Source organism: Crocodylus siamensis, chromosome 1 (genome assembly GCF_052110815.1).
Source record: "Crocodylus siamensis isolate JL-2025a chromosome 1, ASM5211081v1, whole genome shotgun sequence".
Lineage (NCBI taxonomy): Eukaryota > Metazoa > Chordata > Crocodylia > Crocodylidae > Crocodylus > Crocodylus siamensis.
In genome coordinates this window covers 90,036,905-90,063,386 of record NC_143395.1, presented here as the reverse complement: position 1 = coordinate 90,063,386, position 26,482 = coordinate 90,036,905, and the positions used below count along the sequence as shown (strand labels likewise).

At 44.7% G+C, this 26,482-nt stretch overlaps 2 protein-coding genes across 4 annotated transcripts in view; both read left to right on the top strand.

The window, feature by feature from the left end:
* The first annotated feature begins 889 nt into the window (after positions 1-889).
* Positions 890-22,028, top strand: DDO (D-aspartate oxidase). Of its 3 annotated transcripts, XM_090037866.1 has the most exons (5): positions 890-951; positions 8,853-9,027; positions 11,951-12,059; positions 13,979-14,155; positions 20,135-22,028. In XM_090037866.1, the coding sequence occupies exons 2-5, from the start codon at positions 8,856-8,858 to the stop codon at positions 20,700-20,702; spliced, it is 1,026 nt and encodes a 341-aa protein (XP_089893992.1). In that variant the 5' UTR covers positions 890-951; positions 8,853-8,855; the 3' UTR covers positions 20,703-22,028. The 3 variants fall into 3 exon arrangements, with proteins under 3 accessions (XP_089893992.1, XP_089894003.1, XP_089894012.1); XM_090037877.1 differs by lacking the exon at positions 8,853-9,027 and having other exon boundaries at positions 902-951; XM_090037886.1 differs by lacking the exons at positions 8,853-9,027; positions 11,951-12,059 and having other exon boundaries at positions 902-951.
* METTL24 (methyltransferase like 24) overlaps positions 892-26,482 on the top strand; it is a 222,140-nt gene continuing 196,549 nt past the window's right edge. Inside the window, exon 1 of the mRNA XM_090037852.1 lies at positions 892-951. The gene's annotated coding sequence lies outside the window, so the exon portion shown is untranslated. The remainder of the gene's footprint in view (positions 952-26,482) is intronic.

Sequence of the window (26,482 nt, the reverse complement as noted above, 5' to 3'; positions counted from 1 at the left end):
CCTGGTGTGGGGGATGGGGTAGGAATGAGGGGTGCAGGCAACTCTGCAGCACAGGTTGCTGCTCCTGTACCCCCTTTCTAAAATCCTGGATCTGCTTATGCTTACCTCCTTGCAAAGGGACTGGGCAGTGGGGGACAGCCTGAATCTGCACTTGTCTTCTCCCGCTGCTTATCTCCTCGCAGCACCCCTCAAAAGATCTCAAATCATCCCCAGCACCCTAATTGAGAATCACTGCCCTAATCACTTGGATGTTCTGGACTATAGGATGGCAAAGTCTTCAACCAGAAATACCATCCAATACCTGAGAAACCTTCCTGCACTCAAGTTTCATTAGAACTGGTGTGGTCTGGTAGGATGCTTGCATTTTCTGATGAAAAGCATGTCACTAATAAATTCCTAACTAGTTCTAGTAATGAGTTAACTTCAACTTAAAGATTTCTTCAGGATCTATGTACTAGGCACTGAGTTTAAAGGTTTAAAGGGCTTGTGGCTACCTTGCCTAAGTTAATGATTAATCTAAATTAATCTAATTTAATGATTAATATTATAGCTCGGATATTATAGCAGCCATGATGGCACTCAATCAGGTTGTAATGAGTTATTTGTATCTAAGGAAAAGGACGGCAAATTTGAAGTGAGATACTGTGGAGTGTCTCATTTAAAAAAAAACGACACTGTCCCCTTGGTGCTAACAAACAGGATGGCTGGCTCCCCTTCAATGGGGGGCCAACTCTGAGGACAGCTTTTGATTGGACAGAAACAACTCCCTTATCTGTGGAGCACAGCAGCAAATCTTACTAGAGCCATGGCCAATGAGGACTGGGTTTGATGTGTGTTGTCATAACTGCTCCACCCATTTAGCTGTTTTTCTTTGGGTTCTATTGACAGTTGTTAGCAGTCACTGGGAGAGCAGCATTTGCCAGACAGAATCTGGATTCTTGTTCTAATAAGGTATTTCCCTCTCTCTCCCCTTAGTCCAACCCTTTTCTAAGTTGTAGCATAAAATCTGTTTCACCCTGTAAAAGACTTGTTAGATCACAGAGCCCATTCCCTTGTAAGCACAAGATATAATCCCCCCTTGCAGAAAATGTATAAGATTAAAAACTAACACTCTGCTAGGATTTTCTTGCAAGCTATACATTTCTCAGAGCAATTGGCTAACATGCTGGGGTTGCGGGGGGTTAGATCTTGATTAGAAGCTGACATGCTGTAAGATGAGTTGAGCTGTCTGTCATTGTTGTTTATGCTGTCTACCATTAGTCACCGTGTTTAATGTGGCATGTGAAATCCTTGTGATGTGGGAATGAGCGCGTGTGAATAAGCCTCTTCAGTGTTTATTCCACCCTGTGAAAAGAGCATGTTCTTGGCAATGTCTGAGTCTGGGCTAATGGAAAGTTCAGACCTTTGTTTTCTTGGAGAAGGAGAAAGACCTTGTTTGACTTCCTGGCATGACTGTGAGATACTTAATACTGACAGCTAGTACTGACAGCACTGCCATTAGCTGTATTGCATTGATAGGTAGTCCTGAGAGAAGAAGGGGTATCTGGGGACAGGTGTTTAAGGCAGTACACCTGGAGAGGCTGGGTCTGTCTGTCTGACATAAAAACGTGTCTAGTATATACCTTTACTGGGGCTGTTTATCAGTGTATGTGCACTCTCCTCTAAAGCCCTAGCAAAAAAAAAACAGGCAAAAGGAGAGTTAAGGAAGGTCCTAGGCAGAAGCTCTATAGGAGGGAAGATGGACAACCCAGTGACTGGAGCACTAACTTGGAAAGTGCATTCAGTTCCTTGCTCTGCCACAGGTTTCCTAGGTGACATTAGTGAAGTCACTTAGGGCAAGAGCCAGAGAGACACTTTAGGTGGCTCCAGCATAGGTGCAGAAATGCCTCATCAGATTAGTCACCTGGCCCAGAAAACAAGCAAGATTCAAACAAGCAAGACTGGGTGCCCAGCCCCCTGTACTTCCAAAGGGAAGCACTAGGCACCTCAAAAGGCAATTCAGAGATGTTGAATGTTGCTAGTGGCAGCCAGGGAGAATAGCAAGCGTGGGTGTATATCTGAACGCCCCCCCCAGCACCCTGGTTTAGGTGCCTGACTCAGGGCTGCACATGAGGCATCTCCATCTGCTCAGCTTCAGTGGATGGGTGGCAGGGATTCCCTTTTTAGCCTATGCTGTAGCCTTGTGGTTAGAGCATGCTCAAGAAAAGTAGCAGATGTAGGTGTAGTACCCCTCAGGTTGAAGGGCACCAAGAGCTCAGCTCAAAATGTGGCTCAAAATGCATTGAGCTCCTGAATGGCGGGGGTGGGGGGGGAGGCTTTCTGGGCTATGTTTTTAGACACAGGAAGTTAGAATCTGTTTTAGGTGCCCAAAGTGCCTCGCTGGATCTTGCTCTTATGGCCAGATTTTAAAAGTATTTAGGGCCCTAGTGAGATGGTTAGAAGCATTTGAGTACCTCTAAAATCTGAACCCACATCTCTCTCTATCTCACTATCTGCAAAATAAATGGGTAATAAGGTACTTTTCATGTTGTCTGCAGGTTTTCTGAGGATAAACATAAAGATTGTGAAGTGCTGAAATATTTAATGGGGGACATATAAGTACCTAAGATCACAGACCCAGTAAAGGCTGGGGGCAGGGAGGAGAAAGAGAAAAATTAGCTTTTGTAATAATACGTTCTTCTTTTAGTAAAATTTCATGTTCAGTATTAGTGGAAGGTGAATCTTTGATCATTTCTTTGTGATTTGTCAGAAATTCACCTCTTCTGAAATGGTATAAATAAGAGAAAAGGAAAATGTTCAAGTCAAACCTGCTCCAAACCCTTGTTTGATACTCCCAGGGACTGAATTGTACTTTGCCAGCTTCTGTACCTCTGCAAACCCCGGCCAGCTCCTTAGTTAGTGCAATGGGAGGGGAATTGAAAATATTTGTAAATCATTTGCCTTCACTAAGGAAGGTGGAAAGAATGAGCACAACAAATATACAAAAAAAAAAAAAAATGAGAAGGAGTTCATTTCAAAATGGAAATGGAAGGCCTAGAGGGTATCCTTGTGTTTATACCAAAAGTGGGAGAGTCCCAGGGAAGGCTGAAGCCTCAATAATATGAACAACACAAACACTGATTTTGGCACCCCGTATTGACAAAACCATGAGTCTGACCCCAAACTATCAGAGGTTTGTTTTAAATTGTGAGATTTAAAAAACAATGCATTAGGGGGCTTTTTATTTACCTTCAGGTTAGCAGTCCTTCAGGTTACATTTTTCAAACTTTCTTTTTGTGCAACTCTGAGGGCTAAACACATCCCTTTTCTAAATATGTGACAGGGAAAAGCATAGGACAGAAGAGACCAGCCTGTAGGAACACATCCAGGAAAGGTCTGTCACAGCAAAGGGTAGGGTAAGTAGGGTGAAAGATGGGGTCAGGAATAAAAAGGGAGCAGAATGGATGAGTGCTCCATGCAGCCAATTGCTCAGGGGCCACCATCCCTTCTTGTCTCCCAGGCACTGCTCCTTGAGGCAGGAAAAGCCTTTTCACATGAGCCCCATGTACAAGGGAAAGTCACCTCGAGGGTTTTGGCTTAATGAAAGATGTTTTTTTCTTGGAACTGAAAGATGTTCAGTGTCTTGGAACCACATTCATGAACAAGGTTGAACAGTTAATCTCTACCTGAGCCGTGAACGTCACATGCCTCCCAAGGCTGGAAGGTGCATGGTGACTGCCAGCAGGCACTGCTGGCAGTGTTGGCAGCAACACATCTCAGAGGATGCACCCCCTACGCATTGTCTGAGCACAAGATAGGTATCTCAAAAAATATATCTATATCAGGTTACCAAACCATTAAAAGCCAGTCCAGGTCAAATCTTGTGTGAGCATAAAGTAGAATATGTGTGTGTAGATGTGTAGTGTTTATGTACATACAGCCACATGAATCATTTCACCCACCCCCAGAACATGGCAGCAGTCCAGGCTGGAGACCCATCAATGTTTAACAGCACACAGCTGTGCTAAACAGCTGCATAAGGAAAGAATGAAAAGCAATGTAGCCATTTGAAATGATGTAATATTGGTAAGTTATCCAGTGATCTGAAATGGCAGATCCACCTATACTTGCAGAGACTGCTATGGGATCTTACATGACTCCAAGAGATAAAGACCTCCTCAATACTGCCAGCCTTTAAGGTTCAAAAATCATGTGTCATATCCCAAGATATTGTAAGGACTTTTAAAAGTTTGGTTCTTTTAGTATGCCTTGTACTTTCCAAGCCTTCAGGGTGCAGCACTCCCTTCATGTTTACAAACTTTTCTCCCTGGCTCTGAGGACCTAAACGTTCTTCAGAAATAAGAAAGCTGTGATTTTCCTTCAGTCCCTTTGGCTGCCTATACACATGCTCCAATATGTTCTAATTAGACCACTGCAGTGGTAAGCCCCTGTGAGTTTAAAAATGGCCACGGGGCACTTTAACTAAACCTCATTCAATGAGGTTTAGATAAAGCATCCTGCAGCCATTTTTAAATGTGTGGGGGATTAATATATGTGACACTGTGGCATTTTAATTAGAGTGGCTGCTCAGAAACTGCTCTAATTATAATGCGCCCTCCCACACCTCCGAGCATATGTATAGGTAACCTTTTTTCCACTAAGGTCATGGTTCCCAACCTTTTTAGACTCAAGGCACAAAATGTAGGTTCTTGGTTTCGCTGGATTTTTGACTACAGAAAAAGAATAGAGCAAGTCTTATGTTGCAAAGAACTCAAAAACACTACAACAGGTCGGAATACTTTTAACATTATGGATTCCTATTTGAAATCCCTGGGTTTGTTTTGTGAATCATTATGGTACACCTAACAGTGTAGGAACACAGCTAACATTGTGCACTGCAGCACTCCTTAAAGGATTTCAAGGCATCCTAGGGTGCCACAGCACCATGACCGAGAATCTCTTATTTGAGGCAAGACAACTACTAAATATCATGGGACTCGTGATAAAGTTTAATGACTTGGCAACACTACTACTGCCCCATGGCTTGCCTGACAGATGCATATTAATTGATCAGACTGGACTTCATATGCTCCCTCCAAATGAGGTCAGGGAACAGGAAACCAGCCTTACAACAAAGACCATGTTCCTTTTGAATGCACGAGCTTGAGGCTGATCAGCCGGGCTTTGTTCCTGTTGTTTAGGTTTTGCCCCATTCTGTCTGTCAACAGTAAAAGCAGCTAAATTGACTGTTCCACTGGCTACTTATTTCACCTCTAAATCCTGATTTCTGCAATGCCAGCAGGTCTCAACAGGTGAGAAGCATCACTCTAACTGACACAGAACAGTTACTTGCCTACCACATCAGCTAAAAATAATCTGCCCCTGCTGTGCTAAACATGTCTTTTGCTCAGTAGGTCCCTAGCCCCCTGCATGGGCAGTGTGTGCTGTAGAATACAGACTTGTCTTGCATATTCAAGTATGTATGCTTCTTTCTGGCTCTGATTGTGTGCCCTTTTTTCATCCTGCAGAGCAAGAGCCTTACTCCCTGAAGTCAATAAATTGTACCGGCTTGACCTTGTATTAGGCTTGATTTGGTGAACAGAGTCTTAATGCTTTCATACACTGCAATGGTGAGAGAGAACTGCTTGTCACATTCAAGCAGTTTGCCTTCAGAGGTTAATTCAGTGGTGCACATGGCCCCAGGGTGTGTGCGTGAGGAATGTAGACACCGCAGCAGGGCAGGTAGTGTTTGCTGCCTTCTCTGCAGGACTCCTGCAAATGGACATGACTCAGTGGGTTGCTGCAGCAGGCTTTTGCCAAGCTGGTGTCAATTTAGGTTAAACCAGCTCCTTTGCAATAAGGATTGACTGAGGATGATTTGTGATGAAACTAGAGCCTTTGCTGAGCTGTCTCTTTCATCTTTCTGCCCCTGCTACAGAGGTCAGTAAGAAAATTCATTCTCTGCCATGGCCAATTGCACCAATAAAATGTCAGACAGGACTGTAGAGGGGGAATCAAGAACAATTCCTTGGCTGGTGGATAATGGGTCTATACCAAGAATGTGTTGAGGGCTACTGAAGAAGAGGGATCCAGCAGAGCCACCCATTTTGTGAAGGTCCCAGATGCTTTTTGAGGCTGCTGACAACAAAAGGTGTCCCCTCAGGCTGGTAGAGATTTTTGCATGAAAACATTAATTAAAGAAGACTTTTACAAAAATCAAACCTGTTTGTAAAAAGGCAACTGTATTAACATCTTAATGATATTTTTGCCAACATTTTTATTGAATGTATTTTTGAAATAGTTATTTAAATGTTTCTGTTACCAAAACATGCTGAAAGCTGGGATTGTGGCCAAGGAATAATTTCAGAAAATGATTTTGACAAAAAATTCTATGAAAAACATTTTGGAACATACAACAGAAATTGGAAGCCAGGTCCATTTTGAACCCTGCAAAATGAGGCAACTGTGAAATTCTGCAAATTGTAAGGGAGAAATTGCTTTTCTGTTTTTTTTTCTTCAACCATCTCTAGTTCCTACTAATCCAGAAACCTGGCAGTTTGAGGTGAAGGTGGCACTGAGCCACTGAGTTTAGGTCTAGATCAGAATTTTCCAATTTTGAGGTTTGAAGTAATGATTTAAAAGTGGATTCTGGCTTGATCAGTAGCATAACTAGGGGTGGGTGACTGGGACTTCAGCTGTGGGGCCTACTTAGAGGGAGTGCAACAGTGGTAATCACTGTCGCTGCCAGCCTCTCCACCACCGCTACAGCAGTTGTCTTGGCCCCTACCACTACTCTGCTGCACAGATCCTGGTAGTGATGCTTCATTGCTACTCCTCTGAGTTACTTCTTTAAAAGTATTGTTCACCACCTGCCCCCCTCCCCCATCTCTGGGTACTCCTACCTGGCTGGTTCATAAAGTAGAAGAGAAAAAATATTAAAAATGAAAAAGGAGTTTAGCAACAAAGGTTGCAGCTGTGCCCAGCTGCTGTACAAGACAGCTGCAATGGAGGGAAGGAGTTTCTTGCATGCCTGCAAAGCAGCCAGGCGGATTTAGCCTAAAAAACCCAGCAGTGATCCTACATAAATAGTATATAACAAAAAAAGGGGTGGGAGGGGAACAAGAGAGCTGCCTGAGCTGTTATTAGCTGTGATGAACTAAACAAGCGGGATCACCCAAAGTTTATATTACTTGCATTGCCTCAACAAAGGAAATAAACAATGCCTAAAATCTAATTTAACATGAAGAAGTAAGAATTCTTTATATGCTCATAGCTCAATGCTGCAAATGCTGTTTTCCAAAAGGGAAGAGCAAGATCAAGGGACTACAGTTGGATTTTTGCCATTGAATATATGATCAAAACTATCATCTGGCTTTAGAGGGAACTTCTAGAAGGGGGTGGCAAATTTTAGACTGCTGGGATCATGGAAAGAGCTAAAACCTGGTAATTATCAGCCAAACACAGCTAGATACAAGGTGGCCAGGTGCAGGCATCAGATGCTTTAACAGAACAAGAAAGAAAAAAAAATCTGCTTCTCTTGTAAATATTAGCTAAAAACGATTAAATGTAGACTCTTCGAAGAAGCCAAGCATTTTAAAAATCAAGTCAGAGCAAGGGAAGTTCATGCACTCAACTTCTCAAGGGGCACTTGTTTTTCTTGGCTGTCTGAACTTCCCTTGATTCATTTGTGCAAAGTCCAGGAGGTGTGGTTTTTACTGAAGCTGATAGGAGCTGTGGGTGCTCAGAACACCCAGGTACAGAGGAGGAGCTGTTGTTCACCCTCAGCCTAGTTTAGAAAACTGTCCTGCCTACCCTGGCTATGAGCTAGAGCCATTATCATCACTCTAAACCTAGGGCCACAAATGTGTCCCTAAATATGCCAAAGCATAAAAGGATTTTGCCTCTAGAGGTGCCCCATATGAGGCGTAATTGAGACACCAAAAGCGCTCCACGAGAAATCATTTGACAAAAGGAGCTATTCTCTACCCTGCAACAGTGTTCATCACCTTTAATGGTGACATCTATATTTTCTGGGACAAAAATCAGCAGGCAGTCTCATTTTGTGATATTGAGGAGGACAAGCTTTTCACAAGGGATGAACTAAAATAAATGCTAAACAAAGCCATTTTCCATGTTACACCTGAACCCCTACTCTGTGTAACTGGTTTGTTTGTAGTGTGGTTTGCTTTCATTATTCAATCCTTTGCTTCCTTTAATTTCTATAGATGTTAGTGCTTTAAAATATTCAGATTCCATTTTTACTGTTTCATCTCGTCACAAAGAACAAAATTTTCAAGAGCCCCCGTGGAATGGCTTGGTACTAAACAGCCACTGAAAGTCCCTTTACAAACCAACTCTATCAGGTGTCTTGGCAAACCCCACCCAATATCACTAAAGATGGAGCACAGCTGCTGTACCTAAAGATCTTCTCCTCGCCACTTTCCAAGTGGAAGACAAGTTATGGTTTGCTTTTGAGTCTGAAATATTTCTCAAAATGAGTTATGTTTAACTCTGACGCTGGTGCCAATCTTGTCATTCTTGGTTCTTGGCACAAAGGCAACTTTCTAAGAAAATGGATCTCATGGTTTGTGAGATCAGTTTTTTGTGCAACTCTATTTCAGAAGCTTATCGTAGTGGTATTAATTACATGATGTCTCTTTTCTCAGAAAATATGGGTGTAATCTTATGCACACGGGGTAGCCACAGTCCTGTGGGACTATTCACCTGGAAAAGGTTCTTAAAATCCAGCCTTTTTGTATCTTGTTTACAGGATATAGCTGAAATTCATAGCAAAGCATTTAAAAACATTCATGTTGGCTGTGGAGTCTTAGGTAACCTGTGGAATCTATTTTTTCCCCTCCCTTTCCTTACAGTCAATGTCTAAGCCAAGGATTGCTGTTATTGGTGCTGGCTTGATTGGCCTCTCCACAGCAGTATGCATTTCAGAAACTATCCCCATGTGTTCTGTGACTATAATTTCGGACGAGTTTACTCCCAACACAACAAGTGATGTAGCTGCTGGGATGCTTATTCCACATACATATCCAGGTGAATTAAACTTCTGCTCGGCATGTAGTTGCAAAGTTCAGGTTTAAGCTTTGCTCTTCATAGCTATGAGATAGTTCATCTTCAATATCAATCTGCTTGCTTCTGATTAGTTTAGAATATATGTCTTCAGTCCCTACTTTCTGAAGAGTCATGGTGGGGGAAACCCAGTGTTTTAGGTTTCATAGTTTCGTAGTTTGTAAGGTCGGAAGGGACCTGAGCAGATCGTCAAGGCTGACCCCCTGCCATGGCAGGAAAGAGTACTGGAGTCAAATGACCCCGGCAAGGTGGTCATCCAGCCTCCTCTTAAAGACCCCCAGGGTAGGAGCCAGCACCACTTCCCTTGAAAGTTGGTTCCAGATCCTAGCCGCCCTGACAGTGAAATAGCGCCTCCTGATGTCTAGCCTGAATCTACCCTCTGCCAGCTTGTGACCATTATTCCTAGTCATTCCTGGTAGTGCTCGGGGGAACAGGGACTCCCCCAATGCCTGCTGGTCCCTCCTGACTAGTTTGTAAACAACCACTAGATCCCCCCTCAGCCTTCTCTTGTGGAGGCTGAACAGGTTCAGGTCCCGTAGCCTGTCCTTGTAGGGCTTGCTCTGCTGCCCCCTGAGCATGTGAGTGGCCCTCCTCTGGACCCTCTCCATGCTGTCCACATCCCTCTTGAAGTGCGGCGCCCAGAACTGGATGCAGTACTCCAGCTGTGGCCTGACCAGTGTCGCATAGAGGGGGAGGATCACCTCCTTGGACCTACCTGAGATGCATCTGTGGATGCACGACAAGGTGCGGTTGGCCTTCCTGACTGCATCCCCACACTGCTGGCCCATGTTCATCCTGGCATCAGTGATGACTCCAAGATCCTTTTTTGCCTCTGCACTGATGAGAAGGGAGTTCCCCAGGCTGTAGGTATGGTGCCGGTTGTTCTTCCCCAGGTGCATCACCTTGCACTTGTTAGTGTTGAATCCCATCCTGTTCATATCCGCCCACCCCTGTAAACTGTCCAGGTCTGATTGCAGCCTATTCCTCCCGTCTAGCATGCCCACATCCCCCCACATCTTAGTGTCATCAGCAAATTTGAACAGGGTGCTTTTTACCCCCTCATCCAAGTCACTGATGAAGATGTTGAACAGTGTGGGCCCGAGGACCGAGCCCTGGGGGACCCCACTGCCCACATCCCTCCAAGTCAAAAATGACCCATCCACCACAACTCTCTGGGTGCGGCCCTCCAGCCAGTTGGTGACCCATTTGACTGTGTAGGCACCACAGTCGACACCACAGTCCCCCAGTTTCTTAATGAGAATGGGGTGAGAGACAGTGTCAAAGGCCTTCCAAAAGTCCAGGAAGACTATGCTACCCCTGCATCTAAGGAGTTGGTGAACTGGTCATAGAAGGCCACCAAGTTGGTCTGACAGGACCTGCCTCTAGTGAACCCGTGTTGATTGTCCCTAAACTTAATTTCCCCTGTGGGCCCCTCGTGGACATGTGCCAGAATAATTTTCTCAAAAAGCTTGCCCAGGATTGAGGTAAAACTAACTGGCCTATAGTTTCCTAGGTCCTCCTTCTTCGCCTTTTTGAAGATGGGAACCATGCTGGCCCTCTTCCAGTCCTCTGGCACCACACCGGAGCACCACGAGCGCTCATAAAGCCATGCCAGGGGTCCCGCAATGACCTCTGCTAATTCCCTCAGCACTCTGGGGTGGAGATCGTCAGGACCAGCTGATTTAAATATGTCCAGTCTCTCCAGAAGTTCCCTGACTAGATCCTCACTGACCCTTGGCCTAGGTGCGCCTCCCCTGGGGCCTGAGGGGGTCCTGGTGGGGGCGCTGATCCGGTCCCTGCTTAGGAAAATAGAGGCAAAGAAGTCATTAAATAGGTTAGATTTGTTGTCTGGTGTGTCGTCTAGGTTAGTGCTAGTGAATAGGCTGTTCTGGTGTGCGCACTGTTTAAACCCTAAAGATGTTTGGGGGTAGTCTCAATTCTTGAAGGCTTTTCTTTATTTCCAATGAAAACACCTCTGTTTACATGCCTGTTTCAATAATTATTGTTGTGTAGTGTTTGCTGAGAGGATGGGCATGATTACAAATAATAGAATTATTGCACTTCCAGCAAATTAGCTAACCATCTCTGTGATCTATTGGGTTAACAGTTTACAGACAAACAGCTACTTTGTGACTTTTAGCTATAGTCTGCCCCAGTGGGAACACAAAAAGCCTTATATATCTCAACGGAAAAGAGAAAAGACCCTCAAAATTAAATGTTTCTGCAGTGGCCTCTACCTGACTGTTTGCAATTCCTTGTACATTTAATAATAATGATAATATATTATACAAGCAGAACAGCAGTACATTCATCTGTACACTTAACTAGAGAAGTAATGGTAGAGGATATGTCTTATGAAAAAGGTGCTTGAGTTCATGTTGTCCTAGGAAAGGACTTTTTGCATTTCTTTACTTTAACACTCTGGTATTAAATTACACAGGCCTGAGACTGTAAGGATTTCAGTGGGCTGGTGTCTGTGCCTGGGGATCAGGCCTTAATGTTGCATTAATATATACTTTTCATTAATACATAGCTCAACACTGTAGTCTGTGATGAGAACAACAGCAGTCTGGTGGTAAATATTAAAGGCCCAGTATTGCAGGTGCTGAGTTCTTCCTTTGAAGACCAGCACAGTCTGTAAGAGTTGAGGACACCCAGCACTGTACACAAGGCACAGAAAACTTAGGATATTATGAGTACCTAGTACCAGTTTAAATGCAGATGCATTTTATGTTTATAGTGCACACTTTTATGTGGTGGTCTGCCAAGTTTAACCATATAGAATTGTTATTCCTATTTCTTGTGACTCTTCTCTGATACTTATTTGGGAGTCTTTTCCTGATCTACATTTTCCTTCTGTGTAACTTGTGTTTTATTTCATAACTAGGTACACCAATTTATCAGCAGAAGCAGTGGTTCAAGGAGACCTTTGATTATCTCTTTGCAATCAATAATTCTTCTGAGGCTCTCAGTGCTGGCATTAGTTTGGTATCTGGGTAAGAAAAGAACTGTCAAGAAGTTTTTCACATCAGTATACCACAGACTGGGATAAGCAGGGCATCTATTCATATTGTGGTAAAGGGACTTTCCTTATTTGGAACTTTTCTTGTAACGATATTCAAAATAAGCTACACCTTTAGGAAGCATTCAGTCAGACAAAGTGTCTTTTGAAGCAGAAACCATGCAAAGGCACAAACAGACAAATCAGGGCTCTCTTCCCCTTAACATAACTTGTAGCCTGCATTTTCTGGACAATCATCCTTTAGTTGCTCAAAATATAGGTGGCCTGACTAGCAATCGGATATGTAATTTTTCATGAACCTCCAGCTCTTATAACTAAATATAAAACACAGTGCATGCTTGCTACCCAATATGTGGAGAAAGATTTGACTATTCTGGGAACTGAGGTAACATAGTGGGCACCTGAAAAAAAGTGTGGTCAGGGTTAGATGTGGGACACTGCAAGAGGTATTTATAGTCTATAGAAAGAGAGCAGGAATTAATGATTTATTATGAGAGGAGCAGTTAGTACTTCCCTAACAGCTGGAAATATGTTGAACCGAGAGAATGTGTCCATAATAGAAGTTTGGCTTTTGAAGGCCATGGGAGAAAAGATTTTAGTTTAAACTGGAAAAAGGGAAGCAAACCTTGTCTTATATATCTGGAGTTGGGTCCTGATGTTGGAGTTGTGATTTGGATCTGGATTCAGATCAACATGTTCACACTGGGACCTGAACTCGTTTCTAGATTTAACTTGAATACTTCATCCAGTGGTGCTCAACTTTTTGTCCTGGCACACAGGCTAGATTAGGCCTGTTTGGCCTTAGCTGGACCCTGCATGCTAGGATAAGGCTTCAGGTCCTGTAGCACTCCTGCCCAGTCCTGCAAGCTGGCATCAGCCCTGCAGTCCCACACCGATCCTCCACATGCTGAGATGGGGCCCTGGGGCCTGGTGCCACCCCTGTTCAGCCATGATGGAAGAATCAGGGTCCTGGAACCCCATGCAACATCCAACAGGCTTTGTATGCTGGCACAGATCACTAGGGCTCCACACTGGCCCTATTCCCACATGCTGAGATTGGGGCCCTGGAGCTTTGCATCTCCTCTGTCCAGCTCATGTACCAAGATTGGGGTCCTAGGGCCCTGCACTGCTTCTGCCCAGCCCTGCATGCCAGAATCAGGCGACCTGAGGCCCCATGCTGCATCTGCCTGGCCCTATGTGCCAGAATTGGGGCTCAGGGTCTCCATGCCCCACTCTCCAGCCCAACATGCCAGGATTGGGCTACATATGCCAGAACTAGCACATGGGGCTATCATCCATGGGGCTCCCCATAGACCTGTGTGGAGCCCCATAGGCCGGATGATGGTGCTCAGAACCAGATCTGGTCTGTGAGCTGGGGGTGAGTACTCCTAGCTTAAGCATTTGCACAGAATTTCAGCTGTCAGATGAAAGGTTCCTGGACTGCAGGAAGAAGAAAGTGTTAATGATTCATGTAGGCCCTCTCCAGTAGAGTTTCTGTTATAGGTAAAAATGGTGACAAAAAAGAGGATACGGAACACATTATCCTGCTGTTTTCCCCTGTCCCTCTACCCATCATATTAAATCCTCTGTTACCACATTATTTTCTTTTGCCCCCATTGTTTGGTGATTATAAGCTGGTTGCTCTCAGAGGCCTCACCGAGTTTTATCTGTCCTGGTCCTTCACTCTGAGTTCTACAGTAACACTGCTAAACATTTCTGCAAGTTAAGTATTATCTATGAATTCTTCCACTTCATTACTGTTGACACTTGAGGGGCCGTATTAATCAGTGGAATCTGATTCCTAGATTAATATTTTAAAGCTGAGATCAGTGTGAATTGTGACACACTAGAGCATGTGCCTTAATCTCACCATTTCTCCTCCATGTCCTTTAGCTGGCAAATCTTTAAAACTAACTCCAATGCAGAGTTACCCTTCTGGTCTGACATTGTGTTGGGATTTCGGGCAATGACAGAAATGGAACTGAAGAAATTTCCACAGTATCGATTTGGCCAGGCCTTTACTACCCTGAAATGTGACTGCCCATCCTATCTGCTCTGGCTGGAGAAGAGGTGGGTGCTTCTGGGGAAGGGAGTGAAGAGTGGTATTTTCTGACAACCACAGATTGGGAAACCATGTTCTAATAAGGAAGTTGGAAACTAGAGAAGGTTCAGGTGCAAGCAACAAAGATGATATAGAAGTTGGAAAGAAAGCTATATGAGGAAAGGCTGGAGGAATTATGGATGCTTAGTCTGGAAGAAAGAAGGTTAAGATAGGGTTGTGATAACAATTTTCATGTATTTGAAAAACTGCCATAATACTGGTGGAGAAGTATTGTTCTCCCTTGCACGCTGTTTCAAATGAAAAAGTCTCATATTTCAGAATTGGCTGGCCTAATTCCTCTCCAATCTGGACAAAACCCTCTCCTACTCCACGCACCTCACAAAGCTACCTGGAATTAGGGGTAAAATACTCTCCCATAGCAAACCTTTCAGAAATATTCACATGTGAAAAGTGTTTGACTTATCAGAAAAACGTGTGCTTTAAAATATATGTTTATGCAGAAAGAGAAAGTTGGAAGTTTTAGTAAAACTAGGGACCCCCATTCATTTCCACTCACCATTCATTTCAAATAATTTTGGGAGAGTCAAAAAGCCAATCCTATAATATTCTGAGCCCTGGTATGTATACAATTCAATTAAATAGACCAGGGGTTTTCAACCTGTTTTAGCAAGTGTACCCCTTCTGGTGGCAGCAGCTGGATGCGGGGTGTAGCAGGGATGGGTATGACGTCTTTCCAGTGGTGGCCTGGAATGACCCAGTTTGGTCCAAGGGAAGCCAGTGGTAGGCTGCAGCCACAGCAAGGTGCAGGTGAGGCCCATGCTGCCAAACCCTCCTGGCTCCAGGCTGATCCAACAGCTACATGGGCCAGATGCTGGCCATGATGCCAACCCCAGTTTATTATGGCCAGCTCTGACAGAGGCCTCTCACACCTGCCTGTTCATGTTGTTTCTGATTTACAGATACAAAACTAGCTGTTGCAAGGGGACTGGGCCTGTTGCAGTGATACCTGAGGTAGCACCACAGACCCCACAGGGGATGGTGGAGGACCAAAGCAGCCCTGCCCCTCGCATCAAAACGCAGAGTGATGTGTCGCGGGGAAGGCCGCCTATGCCGCCTCAGCTCACTTCAGCACCTGGCCCTTGCGGCTCTCAGGCCCCGCTGCTTTTTTTTTTTTTTACTCCCTGCAGCTCGCTCGCTTGCCCTGGCTGCCATTGATCCTTTCTGGCAGCTGCCAGGCCTGAGCTCAACCGAGCCTCTGCGAAGGGGCTGCCAGGAACAGCGGTGGGGACCGGGAGAGGGGGGAGGGAGCTGCTCTCTCTTGCACGGTCCTGGCCCTAGGCAGAACCACCCACAGGCCAGTGCCTGCCCCCTCTTTCCCCAAAGGGAGCCCATGGTGCTGCCCTCCACCACCCTGCGCTGCCCATCAGTAGCCTGCAGAGCCGCAAGTATGACCGGCTGTGGGAAAGTGGTGCAGCAGTGGTGGCGGCACAGGATGGTGGGTGGCAGTGGCAGCAGTGGTTGCCGTGTGCAAGCCCCCTTCCCTGACCAGCTGGTTGGGCAGTGCACGTGCAGCCCACAGAGGGGTGCTGCTGCCCTCAGGCCCCCCTGGCCCTGCTCCTGGAAGCAGGCACAGAGAGTGAGCTGAGGCACGGGGTGGGGTGGGGAGGCACTGCAGTGTGCTGCATGGGGCCCATGGCACCCAGTATGCCCCTTCCTCTCCCCCGGGTAAGAAGCAAAGTATGGGAATGCACCGGGTGTGCGCTCTGTCCCCACCTGCCTGCTCACCTGAGTGTACCCCCTACAGCCCTTCTGAGTACCCTTAGGGGTACACATACTCCTGGCTGACAATGCCTGAAATAGACTTAAAAAAAGCAAATGCATGTTGCCATTTCACAGGCATAGTAATTGGATGCAAGGCAATTTGATGTTAGGTGGTAAAATGAATATCTGCATCTTGGAGCAAATCTCCGCATAATCTGATTGCTTGATTATGATCAAGCCTATTGTATAATGTATCATAATATAGCTTGTTTTAGCAGCAAGCAAAGTGGGGGTATGTTTGTGCCACTAGTACCACCTGACTTCTGCACTCTCTCATAAGAACACATGCCTTGTCATGTTTCATTGTCCAATACTGATACTGAAAACTGTCCTGTGCACAACTGAATTGCTGACTCCATTTAGTTGCTGTCAGGCATTCTTTGCTCCAAAGACTTTTGTAGCTTCTTATTCCTTTTTATGCTCTTTTCATTTCTCAAAGGATGAAGCCTACTAATGTGATCTGCATATTTTCCCTTCTGTGAGGATCAGGAAAAAGAGCATTTTAAACATATAACTAGTTCTGCAAACCCAAGTGATTTGAGAGGTCTTCACAGAACCTTGCTTGGACTGCACAAATGATCGTGTATCAGACTGTCTTTTAGGCTGGCTCCAATATTACAGTTCAAGAACTTTCTCCCACTGCCTTGCTTGAATTCTGTAGAATGTTTAATGGTGTTTGAAATCTCACTCTATCTTTGCCAAATATAAAAGCCTCGTGTGGCATCCCACTACAGAAAAAGTCAACCTGTACCTACAACATATGTTGCGTGACATTTCCCTAGCTCTCAGGGTTCTCTCTGCTTCACCCACCTGCCAGACTCTCAGTTTAAAGTTAAGCAAGATGCACTGATATTGCCAATTGACAATATGCAAATTATTCTGCCAGATTCTCATGTCACAAACAGCTCTGCTGGAGCCTGCTGCCTTTGCATTTGGATACATAGCTGTACCTGCTGTCTGAATGGAAGGCTGAAGTGTAACAGGATAACTGAATCTACTGCATAGCAAATTGATATGGGACCTCTCCCATGAATCATATTACTGTCAGGTGCTGAAACAACGCTAATGATACAGAATAATTTTTCTGAATCACAGTGACAGAGGGCTGCTGTTAACTTTTATCCCAGGTCTGACAGGGGTGGAGCATTTCTCTGAGAACAGGGAATTAGAGGAATCCTGCAGAGATAAAGAATACTTTTAAGGCAAGTTCAAGATGAAGGATAGGTTGAGATTTAAATTAACAATGAAGGCAAACCCCGGGACAGAGGCAAGTATTGGCTGAAAAAGTGGTATATATGGCTAACCTCTAGCAGAACAGAGCTGGAGGTTATGCATTAAGTTATATCACCCCAACCTTTATTAGAGAGCCACTTTCAGAGTCACTGGGTGCATCTACACATACACTTTACTATGGAGTTGACAAATTAGCTCTGCAGCAAAGCATCACCATCTACATGTGTGTCAGTATTAGAGCACAGTAAACTAATTAATTCTGCTGTAGGATCATGTGGTCGGGGACAGCATGATCCTATGCCAGAGTAATTTACTCTGCCAAAATGTACATGTAGAAGGTGACAGGGGCTGGCTGGGGCACAAACATGCTGATGTGCAGGGGCTGCCTGCTGCTTCCATACTCTCATGCCCTAGCCAGCCCTGACTGCCACCTGGAGCCTGGGGATGACTTCCTGAGCCCACTGTCAGCCCAGAGCTGCTCCACCCTGGCTCAAAGTGCTGCAGTCCTGGACACGTGTATATATGCTGTGCCCGGGAGCAGCTGACTCCCGCACAAACTGCACTGAAGTTTATCGTGTTGCATTAATTGCATGTGTAGATGCACCCACTGTGAATTTATACTTAACCACATCTACAAATAAGGCCTGATTCTTCTCTCTCATGCAGTGTATATTGTCTTTATGCCCTTGTAAATGTTATATTTCATACCAGCCCCCAGTTTAGCCTAATTTTCAACTGAGGGTCCTAAGTTTCATAGTTTGTAGGGTCGGAAGGGACCTGAGCAGATCATCTAATCCGACCCCCTGCCATAGCAGGAAAGAATACTGGGGTCAAATGACCCCAGCAAGATGTTCATCTAACCTCCTCTTAAACACCCCCAGGGTAGGAGCCTGCACCACTTCTCTTGGAAGTTGGTTCCAGACCCTAGCTGCCCTGACCGTGAAGTAGTGCCTCCTGATATCTAACCTAAACCTACCCTCTGCCAGCTTGTGACCATTATTCCTGGTCACTCCTGGCGGTGCTCAGGGAAACAGTGACTTCCCCAATGCCTGCTGATCCCCCGACTAGTTTATAACAGGCCACAAGATCCCCCCTCAGTCTTCTCTTTTGGAGGCTGAACAGGTTCAGGTCCCGCAGCCTGTCCTCATAGGGCCTGCCCTGTTGTCCCTACATACGACATACGAGTGGCCCTTCTCTGGACCCTCTCCATGCCGTCGGCATCCCTCTTGAAGTGCGGCGCCCAGAATTGGACGCAATACTCCAGCTGTGGCCTGACCAGTGCCGCATAGAGGGGGAGGATCACCTCTTTGGACGTGCTGGAGATGCATCTGTGGATGCATGACAAGGTGCGGTTGGCTTTCCTGACTGCCTCTCCACACTGCCGGCCCATGTTCATCTTGGAGTCAATGATGACCCCCAGATCCTTTTCTGCCTCCGTGCTGATAAGAGGGGAGTTCCCCAACCTGTAGGTATGGTGTCGGTTATTCCTCCCGAGGTGCATCACCTTGCACTTGTCTGTGTTGAAACCCATCCTATTCTCATCCGCCCACCCTTGTAACCTGTCTAGGTCTGATTGTAGCCTGTTGCATCCTTCCAGTGTGCCCACGTCCCCCCACATCTTAGTGTCATCAGCAAATTTGAACAGGGTGCATTTTACCCCCTCATCCAAATTGCTGATCAAGATGTTGAACAGTGCGGGCCCGAGGACCGAGCCCTGCGGAACCCCACTGCCCATGTCCTTCCAGGTTGAGAAGGACCCATCCACTACCAGCCTCTGGGTGCGGGCCACCAGCCAGTTGGCTACCCATTTGACTGTGTGGGTGTCTACACCACAGCCCCCCAGTTTCTTAATGAGAATGGGGTGAGGGACTGTGTCAAAAGCCTTCTGGAAGTCCAGGAAGATTATATCCACTGCTACCCCTGCATCTAATGATCTGGTGATCTGATCGTAAAAGGCCACCAGGTTGGTCTGACAGGACCTGCCACTGATGAACCCATGTTGGTTGCCCCTAAGCATGCAGTCTCCTGCTGGCCCCTCCTGGATGTGTGCCAGCATAATTTTCTCAAACAGCTTGCCTAGGATCGAGGTGAGACTAACCGGCCTATAGTTTCCCGGGTCCTCCTTCCTACCTTTTTTGAAGATGGGGACCACGTTGGCCCTCTTCCAGTCCTCCGGTACCTCACAAGAGCACCATGAGTGCTCATAAAGTTGTGCCAGGGGACTTGCAATGACCTTGGCCAGTTCCTTTAGAACTCTAGGGTGGAGATCATCCGGGCCGGCTGACTTGCATACGTCCAACCCCTCCAGAAGCTCCCTAACTAAATCCTCGCTAACCCTAAGTTTGAGAGGAATGCAGTATAAGGGAGTCTCTATAGAAAAAAGAAAGATCTTTCAGAAAAAAAAAAGAAACAAGGATCTTCTGATTTTAGTGTTTTGAAAATGTACATTCTGATAGAGGAAGAGTGGAGCAACAGGCAAGATTTCTTGGTATACATGCTCAGTAACTGGTCAGACTTATTCATAGCGAGCTAAATTCCAGCTCACTTTCACACACCTAAACTGCACTTAACGCAGCAGCAACGTAACAGTAGCTTTTGGAACTATATCAGTACAAATGGACAAAAGCACCATTACCTTAAATCTGAACAAAACATGTTAAGTTAGACTAGTTTAATCCAGCTGATACTGATATTGGAGCAGACAGACAGAACAGTTGCATCAATTCAGTGTGATATAGTAAATCAGTATAATTTTAAGCTGGTTCATCTATCTTTACCTTAATTCATATGAGTCATAAATAGAACCCCAGTGTATCTATCTTCACTTTTGTTCAGCTTGCATTTTTGTTTCACTAATCAAAGGATATATTGATGGTAAATTGTCATGCTTTACCTCCAGTGTTTTTTTTTTATTATTTGTTTGTTTTTTGTAGGTTGAAAGGAAATGGGGGTGAGGTGCACGCTAAACGAATAGCGAACCTGTGGGACCTGCAGAACAACTATGACATTGTTGTCAATTGTACAGGCATTGGATCCAGAGAGCTTATTGGTGACTTAAAAATATACCCTGTCAGAGGTCAAGTTCTCAAGGTTCATGCACCTTGGCTAAATCACTTCATCCGGAATGGAGATGGATTAAGCTATATCTACCCAGGAATACACAATGTAACGTTGGGTGGGACAAGGGAGAAGGACAGCTGGAATCTGTCCCCAGATCCTAACATTAGCAAAGACATATTTGACAAATGTTGTGCTCTTGAACCCTCACTTCAAAAAGCACAGGACATAAAGGTGAGGGTCGGTCTGCGGCCATCCAGGTTAGCTGTGAGGCTCCAGAAAGAGATACTGGTCCAAGGTGAGAAAAAATTGCCTGTGGTCCACAACTATGGACATGGTTCAGGTGGTTTTTCAGTGCACTGGGGCACTGCCAAAGAGGCTGCCCGACTGGTGGGAGAATGCATTGCTACTCTGCAGGACCCTCTTCCAAAGGCCAAGCTGTAAACTAAATGGCCTCCTTTTTCAGTTAGCAGCAGGATAATAATGGCTGCATCTACATGTCACCCTATGGTGACATTGTTACTGTGCTGTGCTTTAGTACTTCCTTTTGGTTTTTATTTTAGTAATAGATTTATTGGGCAACACCATCCAAAATGAAGTACTAAAGCATGGCACAGTGTTGCACTATGTAATTCCTAAGGAAGTACTAAAGCACGGCGCAGTAACTGCCCAGACTGCGCTGTATGCGTGGCTCTTGGTTATTTTTAGCTGCTACTTTGCCATAGTAGCATGCTATAATGGGGGACTGTGCCACTACTGTGAAGCAGCTACCAGTTACACGTAGACCTACATGATGGATACATCGCCGTAATGTGTCACTACTGTGACGTAGTGTGACATGTAGGTACTCCCATTAAATCTATTACTAAAATCTTCAGAATGTTATTCTGAAGCAAATGTAAGGGTGCATGTGCCACATTTTTGCCCATGGCTGAGTTCCAGTTGGCCAGAGGAGACCAGAGGGAAGCCAGAGAATTTCTCTGGAATAATCTTATTCAAAATTAGAGCAACTTCAGGTTTGCTTTAATGTATGTTGCTTTTGAAAGGTCAGTAATGGACTATCCATCAGTGAAATGAGTTCTGCTCTACTTTGTCCCTTTCAGGCCTAACATACCTCCAGCAAACCCTTTCTCCTTCCAGACTTTCCCTCTTCGAGGAGTAGGAGGGTAGCTGGCACAAGAACCATTCTGTTGCTTGGCTCTGCAAGGATAACAAAAGACATAGACTCTTAGTAGAGAATCTGGCACTGTCTCTTTCCTTTAGCTAAGAACATAATTCCAGAGTTAATTCAGTATAAAATTAGCTATCTGAGGGACAGAATTAACATGTTAACACAGATAAAGCAAAAAAGATCCCGAACAAATTTAAAAAACAATACTATATAGATGATTTGTTATGATTGCTTGAAAGATTTCTTCTCTAAGAAGTGTGTAGACTGTAGATCTTCTCCTGAGGTTGATTAATGCAGGGTAATGCTTCACAAGCCACATGCCTGATAACAATGCACCTACATAGCACTGCAGTTGGATTCAGACATTTGGTTATGCAGTGAGTACCAAAAATCTCTGCAGAAAAAGCTTTCACCAGAAAATCCTACTCCTGCAATTACTTTAATCTAGTCCATCTAGTTTCAGTAGTTCCCAACATTTTATGTAACTCTTTGTTTATTTCCAGTAATGGTTTTCATATTGCAAGCTACAGTATGACTCAATGCATTAGCAGATTTTAACTTTTGATACTGGAAATAAAACATAACTCAGTGGGTCTGGACTGCATTTGCAAATGGCTGTTCTTTCATTTGTGTAATGAGTGTATTATGCCTACCTGAGAATGTTAACATTCATTAGAAATGCCAGGCTGAGCAGCCTCTGCCCAGACAGTGATATCCCTTTTTTACAATAGGACAGAACAACATTCAGTTCTTGAGCTACACTAAATTCCTCAGTTCTGACCTGGAGGAACTATCTTTGGAGTAAGCCTCAGGGCTGCTTATTCTTGATTACATGAATCCAAGAGCCAGTCTTTCGGCTATGGAGCCCTGGTACATGTTAGTGTCCTGGCCACTTTCTCTTTTCCTGAACAATCTTATGCAGTGTACTAAAGAGACCACTGTGATAAATATATTCTGTTAAGGAGTTCCATGACCATTATGATATTAAAGCCGTATATGCCAGCTCTATAGCTGTTTGGCTTCTCTGGAGCAGTGGAAGCAATTGGAACAGAACTGTGGATCCATTCTAGCATGTCTAAAATTTTATATAGCCAGGCTCAGTGACCAAGTCCTATGGTCCCATATTTTTCATTTGGTATTCTCATTGCTATGAAGATTTACTGTAATTTATGTCGAAGGAGGCTGTAGGTAAGTAAATATCCTTTATATAGTGCAAGCCAAAGCTATTCCAGCTGGAATTCATGTGCATGTGTGCATGCATATGCACACACACCCACTCCTTAACAGAAATTAGCTTCTTCCAGAGAGCTGATGCTACAATACAATAAAAATTAGGGTTTTTTCTAAGTTGTTTTTAGTGGTTGTGTCTACACGAGCATTTGATCTAGAAGCAGTTTACTCACGTGTAAAATACTCACAGGTAAATGCCCCCAGGCAGGTGTCTACACGTTCAGAGACTCAGGAGCAAATTTGCTGCTCATGACAGCAATCTGCTCCCACCCCTGCTGGCCCTACAACAGCCCCTGCAGCAACCTGGGTGGAGCTCTAGACCCACCCTAGGTGCTAGCCCAGGGGCTGGCATGGGGCCAGGAGACAGCTGTCTCCTGGAAAAGATAAGAATCTCCCAGTCCCCACTCCCCAGTCATGGTATGGCAGCCAGAGGCTGGGAGCTCCCTGCTGCTATGGCAGGGGGACATAGGCTCCTGATAGCATGTAGTTACCATAGGGCAGGGAGCATTCTCCTGTCCCCTGCTGCTTGGCTGACCAAGAGCACATTTGCTCATGATAAGAGCAAATTTACTCATAATAAGAGCAGTTTACTGTACAGTAAGCATGTGCAAGTGTAGATTTGCATGCTTACTGCACAGTGAACTGCACTACTGGTCAGTAAAGCATCTTGTGTAGACATACCCAATGTAGTCTAATTCCCTCCTGCAATTCCCCCAACTTTCACTATATTTACTTTATTACAGTGCAGAATTGTGCAGTGTGTTAACTTACGGTTTTATTTGCATCACTGAGATTCTGGTGGCTGCATAATCTTACACTACAATGCAGAGCATTCTAAGAAAACCATTTCTAGGGAAATTGATAATATTGTCTACAGTTCTGTGGGGCTTGTCTTTTGTCTTTGTGCAAACATCTTGATTTTACCCGAGTCCTTCAGGCTTTGCTGCCACGTGTGCCATCTTCAGGTTTTTCCTTGTTACCTGCAGCCCTGGCATGTCTGTCCCTTACAGAGTTGGGTTGTTCTTCTTGTTTTTGAACATGAACTTGTACATGGCTTACTTAGCCTTCAGCCACTTCTTGCTACTTTTTCACAGGGTTTGTCAATCTGGTTCCCTCCTCACCTTGGGCTAATGTGAACACTCCAGCAGGACCACAAGGATCTTAAATGAAACAAACATTATGATAAAATGTATAAAAATTATGGTTATTCAAGATAAAAACTATAAAGACAAACAGCTAGAACTGAACATGAGATTATTATGGAAGTGCTGCTTAACATGTAATTACTGAACTGAGTTGAATTTTGCATGGAAAACATGGATTCAGCCATTTGTTATTTATAAAGTTTACAGTGTATTATCCCCAAAACACTTGCTCTTTAATTACAGAATACATTTTCTGAGATTTTACAAGTAAGTCTGTTATTTAGTTTATGACTTAAAAATACTTTAAAAGTGACTCATCAGAAATTTAGCATCCCGTATCAATCATTTTTGTCCCACTTTATCTCCATAACAAGCCAAAACATACAATTCGCTAAGCTAGATTTGATTTTTCTTTTTGGATTAAAAGTCTTTTTTTGCTGTTATTTCTCATAACTGGAAGTATCTCATTTAGTAAGTGCTGTGAAGTAATGCTGTTCTACAGAGGATTCCACAAAAAATGCATCATTTAAAAATAGCTTCCAAATCCTATCACTCTCACTGAGACCAAAGCTATAATTAAGCTTATAAAGTATGCTTTTCTACAGTTTTCAAAAAGAGTTAAAGTCAAAGTGGTCCTTGAAAGCAAAAGGATGAGGCAATTCAAGTAAGGCAATAATGAAGGGAAAAAAAATACAAAAAACCCCCAATAAAACCAACTTGATACTTTTTAAAAAGCAGTTTAATAATCTGGAACAAGAAACACTATTTTGCATTAATCATAATAACTAGATGCTTATTGCCTGGTGTTACTACAAAGCACTGTTATAACCCTAATTGTGCAGTTCTATGCATTTGGATTTCTTTTCAATTAATCTTAATTCTGAAAGTCTTGAGTTTGTGGCTCAGTCCATACTTAATCAGAGATGTTTTGCCTCCTTTTAATGGTCAGATCATACAGAGATTTAGGAATTTCCTATGGCCTCTGCATTATCAGGCATGAGTGTTGTAGCCAAAGCAGTAGAAACTCATGCTTTTAGAATCAGTTTCAGGTTTTATTCTTACTGCCAAGGATTCACCCACATACCGTATGTCTTGTTACATATGTTTTTGAGATAGTTACAATATTTCTGTAAAGTTTTCACCATTAAATTATTGCTATGTGCTCTCAGCCTTACAAATCTCCATTTCCAATAGTTTCGTCCGATAACCTAAGGAAGGTGCAATCCCCTAACTGCATAGTAGAGAAAAAGAAATTCATATTGTTTACTTCAGTAGCCCAACCTTAACTGCTATTGTGTGGTTTTCAATCACCAGTCATGTGAAGATCTTCAAGATCCTATCCTAAGATCCTTTCCAGATAGTCTCTAAGGTAAAGGTTTTTACTTGTTCTGTTTTGTTAGCTACGTAGTTATTGTATAAGTATGAAGGATAAGTATATGCCTGCAGGTACCTGTAGCAATCTGCAGACTTTACTTTGGGCATTTATACATGTGCTTTGAGAGGCGTGTGTGGGGGGTGGGCACTTCAATTAGAGAGCCACACTGATTAAAAGTGCCCGAGCGCCATGCTGAAAAATTTTTGGCAGGGCACTTTGAAATAAAGCTTATTCAATAAACTTTAGGTCAAAACACCTTGCCACCATTTTTCAGCTCAGGGATGCTGATACACGTGATGCTGGAGGCTACTGGAGCTCATTAATTTCTATGCTCCAGCAGACTCAATTAATTGAGCATGGAGCATGGAGCTGAAGGGGGAACAAGCTCCTCAGCCTGTTGTCCATCCCCTCCCCCCCATCAGCTCTGCGCTCACAGAGCTTGGTGGGGAACCAGCTCCCCAGCCCCAACTCTGCAATTGTAATTGGGATTGTAGAACGGGGGCTGGGAGCTCCCTGCATGGGAGCAGTTCCCCACCCAGCCTGGACCTGGCTGAGATTTGCCCCTGACTGGGACAGTTCCCAGCCATACCCAGGCTGAGCAGGGAAGCATGTGAAGCCTGGAGGTAGCTGGGGACTGTCCTGTTTCAGGCAGTCCCCAGCCAGCTCTGGGCTGCACATGCAGATTTCCCTATGCAGCCTGTTGCTGGCGGGTACTGTTGTGGTAAAGAGCAGGTTCTAGCCCCTTGCCTTAGAGAGAGCTGCAGCGGTGGGGCAGGTCCCAGCTGCCTGCCCCAATATGTTGCTAGCTGCTAGCTGCCCCACTGGCAGATCAGGGCAGGGGGCTGAAACCTGTCCTTCCCCTGCAGCTCTTTCCAAGCCTGGTGCCCCTTATGTGGGAGCCAGGCCAAGAACTCCCTGCTGCCGAGGCAGGGGGACATTGTCCCCACTCCAGCAGTAGACAGCCCTCTGGGGCCAGAAGACAGCTGTCTCCTGGCCTGGTGCTCCCTGCCAGCCTCTGGCTAGCACCTGAGGGGAGCCTGGAGTTCCCCTTGGTGGCCACAGAGGCATCTTGTAGGGTTTCAGGGAACTGGAAGCAAATCTGCTCCCTAATCTCTGCAAGTGTAGACACCTACCCCCAAACACTTACTAATCTAGCCTGGAGTAAATGTACATGTAGACATGCCCGACGTGACCAAGGAGCTGGCTACTAGCCATAGAAATGCACTCTCCCAGGTGACCTGGCTACTAAGTAAGGGATCCCTAACAAAGGTTTGAAGCTGACCAAGGAAGACAACTTGCTGAG

Bases quoted from the DNA above. Each gene is read 5' to 3' on its own strand.
- DDO (XM_090037866.1), top strand. From the start codon at position 8,856: ATGTCTAAGCCAAGGATTGCTGTTATTGGTGCTGGCTTGATTGGCCTC. The intron at 12,060-13,978 runs GTAAGAAAAGAA...CATGTCCTTTAG, and splicing joins GGCATTAGTTTGGTATCTGG to CTGGCAAATCTTTAAAACTA. The intron at 14,156-20,134 runs GTGGGTGCTTCT...TGTTTTTTGTAG, and splicing joins CTGCTCTGGCTGGAGAAGAG to GTTGAAAGGAAATGGGGGTG.